At 42.7% G+C, this 9209-nt stretch overlaps 1 protein-coding gene across 1 annotated transcript; it reads right to left on the bottom strand.

The window, feature by feature from the left end:
- Positions 1–4462: 4462 nt before the first annotated feature.
- Positions 4463–5941, bottom strand: LOC308700486 (general transcription factor II-I repeat domain-containing protein 2A-like; the record flags this gene model as incomplete). Its single annotated transcript, XM_081382119.1, has 1 exon — positions 4463–5941. One exon carries the CDS (start codon positions 5939–5941, stop codon positions 4463–4465), a length of 1479 nt encoding a protein of 492 aa, XP_081238245.1.
- Between the last annotated feature and the right edge of the window lie 3268 nt (positions 5942–9209).

The raw sequence follows: 9209 nt of genomic DNA, 5'->3' as shown, positions 1-9209 counted from the left end.
CCCAGAAACAGCAGAAGTCCTGGTACGATCGGTCAGCTCGCCAGAGATCCTTCAGCCCTGGACAGAAGGTACTAGTGCTTCTCCCTAGTGATGACAACAATCTTTTGGCAAAGTGGAAAGAACCATTTGAGGTCCAGAAGAAACTTGGGCCTACCACTTATCGGATATTGACCACAGGTCAGTCACGTTCCAATAAAGTACTGCATGTGAACCTCCTGAAGGAATGGGTGCAACGACCTAAAAGGAAAACAGAGGTGATGCTCGTCAGAAGCATTCTGGAAGAGGAGGAAGTGGATGAGCAATACTTACCTTCTGAAGGTGTTCCAGTGGACTTCGATCTCAGTCATCTCTCTGAAGATAGACAGCAGCAGGTGAGAGCCATCTGTAATCTTGAAGTGTTCCAGGAGCACCCTGGGAGGACTGACCTTGTTGAACATGATATTGTCCTTAAAGAAGGTGCTTCTGTGAGACGACTCAGTTACAGGATCCCTGAGCGCCTGTTGACCGCACTGAAGGAGGAGGTGGATCTCATGCTGTCCCAGGGTATCATAGAGTCTTCAAAGAGTGAATGGTGCAACCCGGTAGTCCTTGTACCGAAAAAGGATGGTAGCATAAGATTCTGTATTGATTTCAGGTACTTGAACTCAGTTTCTCAGTTTGACTCCTATCCGACACCAAGGATTGACGACCTGCTGGAACGGCTGGGAAAGGCAAAATTCCTGACCACATTAGATCTTAGCAAAGGGTACTGGCAGGTACCACTGACTGAGCGATCCAGAGAGCTGACTGCGTTCCGGACTCCATGGGGCCTATTCCACTTTACAGTGCTCCCATTTGGCCTTCATGGAGCGCCAGCAAATTTCCAGAGGCTGATGGACCAGGTGCTTCGTGATTCCTCTGCATTTGCGGCAGCCTATCTTGATGATATAGTTCTGTATAGTGACAGCTGGGAGCAACATCTGGAACATCTGTGCACCGTCTTGGGCTGTCTTCACGCTGATGGGCTGACCGTAAATCCCGCAAAGTGTGCCTTTGCTGCATCTGAGACTGAGTACCTGGGTCATATCATTGGGAATAGGATGATACGGCCACAGGTTAGTAAGATCCAAGCTATTGAGTCATGTCCTTTACCCCAAACAAGGAAGCAACTCAGATCCTTCTTGGGCATGGCAGGCTTCTATCGTCGCTTCATTCCGCAGTTTTCCACCAGGGCGGCTCTGCTCTCAGACTTGACCGTGTCCCGGAGTCCCAATCAGATCCAGTGGACAGAGGAGGCCGTGGCAGCTTTCCATGATATTCGGTAATCAATGAGTAAGCAACCAGTTTTGTATGGTCCAAACTTTAACGACCATTTCTTTGTGCAGACTGATGCGTCCGACAGTGGTCTGGGCGCTGTGCTTCTTCAGGGGCCTCCTGAGAACTGTCATCCTGTTGCTTACATCAGCAGAAAGCTGTTTCCCAGGGAGGTCCGTTATTCGACTGTGGAAAAAGCGGGACTGGCTATCAAGTGGGCCTTGGACTCTTTCCGTTACTATCTCCTGGGTAGAGAGTTCACACTGGAGACCGACCATAAAGCACTGCAGTGGATGGAGAGGATGAAGGACACCAATGGAAGAATCACCCGGTGGTACCTGGCCCTGCAACCATTCCGTTTCAGCGTCCAACACATCCCAGGCAAAGAGAATCAGAAAGCTGACTACCTGTCTCGCTGTACCAGCGAGAGTCCTGAAGGGGGGGAGTATGTGATGGCTACGGCCACACAGGGTAACATCACCTCAGTTCTAAACATTTGATTATCGTTTTATTTCATCTCTTTAGTTGGTTGCACTGATTATTTACAGCCATCTAAACTATGATATTTAAATAATGAACACAATACAGTTTTTTGATTTGGTTCATTTTGCTTTACCTTTACATTGATTTACAGGGAGTGCACTAATCACATGTTTCTTTGTGTTGAGTTACCTGGACCTGTTGGGGGGCGGTCCCTTCCTGGTTGGGCGAAAGGAGTGGCAAAGGGCTGAGGAGACCTATATCCGGGAGCCAGCTCATTAGGCCATACCATGTCTCACCATGTGCCGGGGGGATTTTGTCCATAGTTAGCTCTTGAGTTCTCAAGTGTTAGTTTGTTTACCCCTTCTATGTTATTTGGTTTTGTCAAGCTGTTATATAAGCTCCCTTTTGTGTCTTTGTGGCAAGGTCAGTTTTGTTTAGTTAATTTTGTGTTATGAGTCTATGTATTTAAGTTTACATTCAGTTACTTTTTGTTGACCTCTTTTTAAGGCCTAGTTATTAATTTTGGTCTTTATTTAACTCCTCAATATTTTGGGTAATAAACCCCCTTTTTTTTTTTGAAAACAGTCTCCTGTGTCCTCTTGCCTCACTGCCGTGGTCCCTGACAGGTATATAAGCCTCTTGCAAAAGCTTCAGCAGATACCATTGGGGAACAGGCTTTGACCCCATAGGTGGTATCTTTTCCCTTCAGATTTAGTCAAAGAACATCACTGGAACAGAACAATACATCCACACAGAGCAAACTTGAACTAATATAAACTTCTTCTTACGATTAATTTTCACAATTTTATCATACAGTGACCAGTGGTGTTGTAAATACCTAAAGAATTACGTATGCCAAGTAAGCATAAATGTAAGTGACTACATGTGGTGTGATAGAACTTCAAAACCCTAGGCATAGTTGTCTATAGTAACATGAAAGCAAATAAGAAGAACCTGTCAAAGTCTAGAACTCTTGATTAGTTTGATTCCATAATAACCCAATGGAATAACTGCTAAGCAAGTGCATATTAATTATTTGGAAGGCAGGCTACATGAATAAACAAGTTATTTCAAAGGGGCGAAATGGATCGCTGGGTCCAACCACCTTGGTGAAAACTTGCTGGGACCCGAGGGGTATATAAGCCTCTTGCAAAAGCTTCAGCAGATACCGTTGGGGAACAGGCTTTGACCCCATAGGTGGTATCTTTTCCCTTCAGATTTAGTCAAAGAACATCACTGGAACAGAACAATACATCCACACAGAGCAAACTTGAACTAATATAAACTTATTCTTACGATTCATTTTCACAATTTTATCATACAGTGACCAGTGGTGTTGTAAATACCTAAAGAATTACATATGCCAAGTAAGCATACATGTAAATGACTACATGTGGTGTGATAGAACTTCAAAACCCTAGGCATAGTTGTCTATAGTAACATGAAAGAAAATAAGAAGAACCTGTCAAAGTCTAGAACTCTTGATTAGTTTGATTCCATAATAACCCAATAGATAAATGCTAAGCAAGTACATATTGATTATCTGGAGGGCTGGCTACACGAATAAACAAGGTAAGAACAGGCGCAAAATGGATCGCTGGGTCCTACTACCTTGGTGAAAACTTGCTGGGACCCGAGGGGTATATAAGCCTCTTGCAAAAGCTTCAGCAGATCCCATTGGGGAACAGGCTTTGACCCCATAGGTGGTATCTTTTCCCTTCAGATTTAGTCAAAGAACATCACTGGAACAGAACAATACATCCACACAGAGCAAACTTGAACTAATATAAACTTCTTCTTACGATTAATTTTCACAATTTTATCATGTAGTGACCAGTGGTGTTGTAAATACTTAAAGAATTACATATGCCAAGTAAGCATACATGTAAGTGATTACATGTGGTGTGATAGAACTTCAAGACCCTATAAGGCAGGGGTCACCAACCTTTTTGAAACTGAGAGCTACTTCATGGGTACTGAGTCATACGAAGGGCTACCAGTTAGATACGCTCTTCTGAAATAACAAATTTGCTCAGTTTGCCTTTAGTTATACATTATTAAGAATAATCATCTATGAAGACACTAATTACGTAAATGATTTCTCACAATAATTAGCAACAATAACAATAAGGAGGGAAACAGATATCAATATTCAGCACTTTAATATCAGTAATTGTTACATTTTTAGATGATCACTTACATCACTACATTTCATAGGAAAAATGTCCCATTTTCACTAGCCACTGACAAACCCTTTTAACAAATCATGAACTATGTTGTTTCAAAAAGTTATCAATTATGTAATGTTAGAAAAACCAACTTACATATTTTTAAATAAATCTTGTCACATTTTGAACTAATGACCAAATCTGTGGCATTTTCTTAAAACACTTTTTAAATTGAACACAATTCTTCAATATTTTAAAAGGGAAAAATGTCCCATTTTCACTAGCCACTGACAAACCCTTGTAACAAATCATGAACTATGTTGTTTCAAAAAGTTATCAAATTATTAATGTTAGAAAAATCAACTTACATATTTTTAAATAAATTGTCACATTTTGAACTACGGACCAAATCAGCATTTTTTAACACACTTTTAAATTAAACACAATTCTTCCTTATTTTAAACTTCGCCATGGCACTGCCATGTTGCCACTGACAACATCTGGTATCTGTTTCTTTTTTAGTGGGAAGACTGGCATTGCATGCTGTTCACCAGTGTATTGTAATCTGGTGTGTAACTTGACACTGCAACTGTGAGTGAGTCTTTCAGATGTGCATCAGTGAGGCGTGTTCTGTGTTTGTTCTTGATGAAGTTCATGTCAGAAAACGCTGATTCACAGAGATAGGTTGAACCAAACAGGCTAGCAACCTTCATAGCTGCTGTGCATACTCCACTGTACTTCTCGGTGTCAACAAGGGACCAAAAGTTTGGGGCAGCCTGGTAGGCTTTGAGGTGGAGGTCATTTTGCAGTGTTATGATTTCAATCTCCACCTGTCCAGCATCCAAGTTGAACGTTGCACTTAGTTGCTCAGCAAACCATGTTGTGTCCACATTCATGAAAGGATTGGAAATGAACGACACACATGGCTCAAGCTGATGAAGGTCACAAAACCTATTCTCAAACTCTTGCCCAAGTCTGTTTATGACTTCACAGTACTTTTCTGCAACTTTGTCAAATGTCTCAGATGCGGAAGCATTGTCTTTCAGCACCGACTGCACAGAGGGAAAGTGCAGCACCTTTTTTCTCTGTAAATCCACAGAAAAAACGTTCATCTTGGCTTTAAATGCATTTAAAGCACTTATCATATCAACAACAGTCTTACCTTTGCCTTGCAGCTGGCAGTTCAAGTCGTTTAGCTTCCCAGTAATGTCCGTCAAAAATGCAAGGTCAAGTGTCCACTCTGTGTCCTCAAGCAGTGAGACGTCTTCGCCTTTGGACTGCTTGAACTCTTTTATTTCACCCAAAAGTGACAAAAAACGAAGTAAAACTTGTCCTCTGCTGAGCCATCGGATTTCTGTGTGTAGAAGCAGGTCACCATATTCAGCTGACATCTCCTCCAGTAACACCTTGAAGATCCTGTGTTGTTTTGCTTTGGAGCGAATGTCGTTTATGATTTTTACAACGGGAGTCATCACGTGTCCAAAGCCGATCACTTTTGCACATAACGCCTGCTGGTGAATGATGCAGTGATAATGCAAAAAATTTGAGAAGTCTGGGTCACTTTTACAGTGAGCGATAAAACCTGCATGTCGGCCGATCATAGCAGGAGCCCCGTCTGTAGTCACCGCTACCAGCTTTTCCAATGGTACCTTTTTCTGCACGAAAAACTCCTTCACTGTGTTATAAATGTCAACTCCCCTCGTAGTTGTCTTTAATGGCAGTAGTGTTAGCAGTTCTTCTCTTGTGGAGAAATCTTCAAACACCATCCGGATAAAAACTAACAGCTGCGCTGTACTGCTGCTGTCCACGGACTCGTCGCACTGGATGCTAAACCAGCTGCACGCTGCCAGATCCCGGTCCAGCTGATCGGCCAAATTACCAGACATATCTGACACTCGTCTAGCCATCGTAGATGCACCCAGTTGGACGTCAGAGACAGTGGAGATTAGATCGGTTCCATTTTTCTCGTCTTTAAGTACAGTGTTAGCAATTATCATCATTGCTTCTTTGAAAACTTCTCCGTCTGAAAATGCCTTTTTCTTCTTGATCAGAAAATGTGTAGCTCTAAACGAGGCTTCGGTTGCTTTTTGTGACTTTTTCACCGGCCTCGTGAAAAAAGACTGTTGCTTACCCAAAGCTGCCTTTAGCTCACGGGCTTTTTCTGTCCGTAGTGCACTTCCCGGTGGGTAGTTAGCATGGTAGCTTTTGTGACACGTAGTGAAGTGTCTCTCCACATTGTGCCACTTTACAGTCGCCCCGCAAATGAGACACACGCAGGTTTCTTTCACAGTCGTAAAAAAGAATTCCTCCTCCCATTCATTGTGAAAGTGATAAGTTTTCTTCCTTTTTTCTGCCATGTTTTTCAGCTACCATCTTCGTCGCGCCCGCGCCCTCTGGCTTACTCTCCACGAGCACTCAGTGCTCAGCACTGGTTTTGTCTCACGCAAAAAACTTTTGAACTAGAGTAGGTCAGAGTTCACCTAAACTTATCTAAACTCATGTATAAAGAACATATTTTTAAGATATTGTCATTTTTAAATATATATAAATGCAAGTGTGATTAAAAAAAAATAGCAACAGAATAAAATTTTATTTCAGACGCAGCTCCCAAGTGCTATTTTTAGAACAGGCCTGCGGGCGACTCATGTGGTCCTTGGGGGCGACCTGGTGCCCGCGGGCACCGTGTTGGTGACCCCTGCTATAAGGCATAGTTGTCTATAGTAACATGAAAGCAAATAATGCCGAGTTCAGACTGCACGATTTTCAAAGTAGTCGGGTCACTGTTCTTTTCACACTGCATGACTATCCAGGGTAACATTCAGTTGCTGGTGTGTTCACACTGCACGATGCATCGGCGACAGGAGGTTTCACACTGATATTGTGGTCTATAACTCCTCCCTGAACATCCCGCTGCTCTGTATCTTGCTCTCTCAATGGCTGTCGGTCATCGCCGATGTAGTTTTCAGTCAGAACACTTTCACACAGCAGGATTTTGAATCGCTGACAGGTCCAGATATTTAGCATGCCAAATATCTCACGGGTGTCAGCGACTCGTCGGCGATTCTCTCAGATCGCGTCTTTGCTCATTCACACTGCGTGATAGTCACTCGCGTGAACGAGCACCGATTTGCCTGTGATTTCGGGCATTTGTGGGCGATTTCTCAAAACCTGTCGGCGAGCCAAAAACGGGGATAAAATCGTGCAGTCTGAACTCGGCATAAGAAGAACCTGTCAAAGTCTAAAACTCTTGATTAGTTTGATTCCATAAAAAAAACAATGGAAAAAATGCTAAGCAAGTGCATATTGATTATCTGGAAGGCAGGCTATACGCATAAACAAGGTATACAAAGGGGAGAAATGGATTGCTGGGTCCTACCACCTTGGTGAAAACTTGCTGGGACCCGAGGGTTATATATGCCTCTTGCAAAAGCTTCAGCAGATACAAGTGGGGAACAGGCTTTGACCCCATAGGTGATATCTTTTCCCTTCAGATTTAGTCAAAGAACATCACTGGAACAGAACAATACATCCACACAGAGCAACCTTGAACTAATATAAAATTCTTCTTACGATTCATTTTCACACTTTTATCATACAGTGACCAGTGGTGTTGTAAATACCTAAAGAGTTACATATGCCAAGTAAGCATACATGCAAGTGACTACATGTTGTGTGATAGAACTTCAAGACCCTAGGCATAGTTGTCTATAGTAACATGAAAGCAAATGAGAAGAACCTGTAAAAGTCTAGAACTCTTGATTAGTTTGATTCCATAATAACCCAATGGAAAAAATGCTAAGCAAGTGCATATTGATTATCTGGAAGGCAGGCTACACGAATAAACAAGGTATGCAAAGGGGCGAAATGGATCGCCGGGTCCTACCACCTTGGTGAAAACTTGCTGGGACCCGAGGGGTATATAAGCCTCTTGCAAAAGCTTCGGCAGATACCATTGGGGAACAGGCTTTGACCCCATAGGTGGTATCTTTTCCCTTCAGATTTAGTCAAAGAACATCACTGGAACAGAACAATACATCCACACAGAGCAAACATGAACTAATATAAACTTCTTCTTACGATTAATTTTCACACTTTTATCATGTAGTGAACAGTGGTGTTGTAAATACCTAAAGAGTTACATATGCCAAGTAAGCATACATGTAAGTGACTACATGTGGTGTGATAGAACTTCAAGACCCTAGGCATAGTTGTCTATAGTAACATGAAAGCAAATAATGCCGAGTTCAGACTGCACGATTTTCAAAGTAGTCGGGTCACTGTTCTTTTCACACTGCGTGACTATCCAGGGTAACATTCAGTTGCTGGTGTGTTCACACTGCACGATGCATCGGCGACAGGAGGTTTCACACTGCATGACTTTCAGGAGGAAGAATCGCCGACAACTTCTGTCTGGTCCGCAAACTACGTTTCGCAACCAAACACACGCGAGAAGTGATAAGGAAATAGCGCAAAATCCCGCGTGCGTAGACCGCAGTTCTCGCGCGAGACTGAAATTGTTATTAAAAATGATAGCCTGCAAGAAGCTTGCGATCCAAATTGTCTGTGTACTGATTTGCAGTGAAAAGGATAAAAAGAAAAACATATTATGCATGAAGAAATGGCTGGGAAGACAAGGGAGCAAGGACTGTGTGTTATGCAAAGAGAGTTGGGGGTAAATAAATAATTTTGCAATGTGCTGCTGTTGCTGCTGGTCAAGCAAATGTTTGTGCTTTGTTTCTGTTTGATATAATTGTAAATATATCTATTAAAATACTGATATTGTGGTCTATAACTCCTCCCTGAACATCCCGCTGCTCTGTATCTTGCTCTCTCAATGGCTGTCGGTCATCGCCGATGTAGTTTTCAGTCAGAACACTTTCACACAGCAGGATTTTGAATCGCCGACAGGTCCAGATATTTAGCATGCCAAATATCTCACGGGCGTCAGCGACTCGTCGGCGATTCTCTCAGATCGCGTCTTTGCTCATTCACACTGCGTGATTGTCACTCGCGTGAACGGGCACCGATTTGCCTGTGATTTCGGGCATTTGTCGGCGATTTCTCAAAACCTGTCGGCGAGCCAAAATCGGGGCTAAAATCGTGCAGTCTGAACTCGGCATAAGAAGAACCTGTCAAAGTCTAGATCTCTTGATTAGTTTGATTCCATAATAAACCAATGGAAAAAATGCTAAGCAAGTGCATATTGATTATCTGGAAGGCAGGCTATATGCATAAACAAGGTATACAAAGGGGCGAAATGGATCG

The sequence above is a fragment of the Scardinius erythrophthalmus genome (genome assembly GCF_964197995.2).
Source record: "Scardinius erythrophthalmus genome assembly, chromosome: 13".
Taxonomy (NCBI): domain Eukaryota; kingdom Metazoa; phylum Chordata; class Actinopteri; order Cypriniformes; family Leuciscidae; genus Scardinius; species Scardinius erythrophthalmus.
This window is presented reverse-complemented; position numbering and strand designations above follow the sequence as displayed.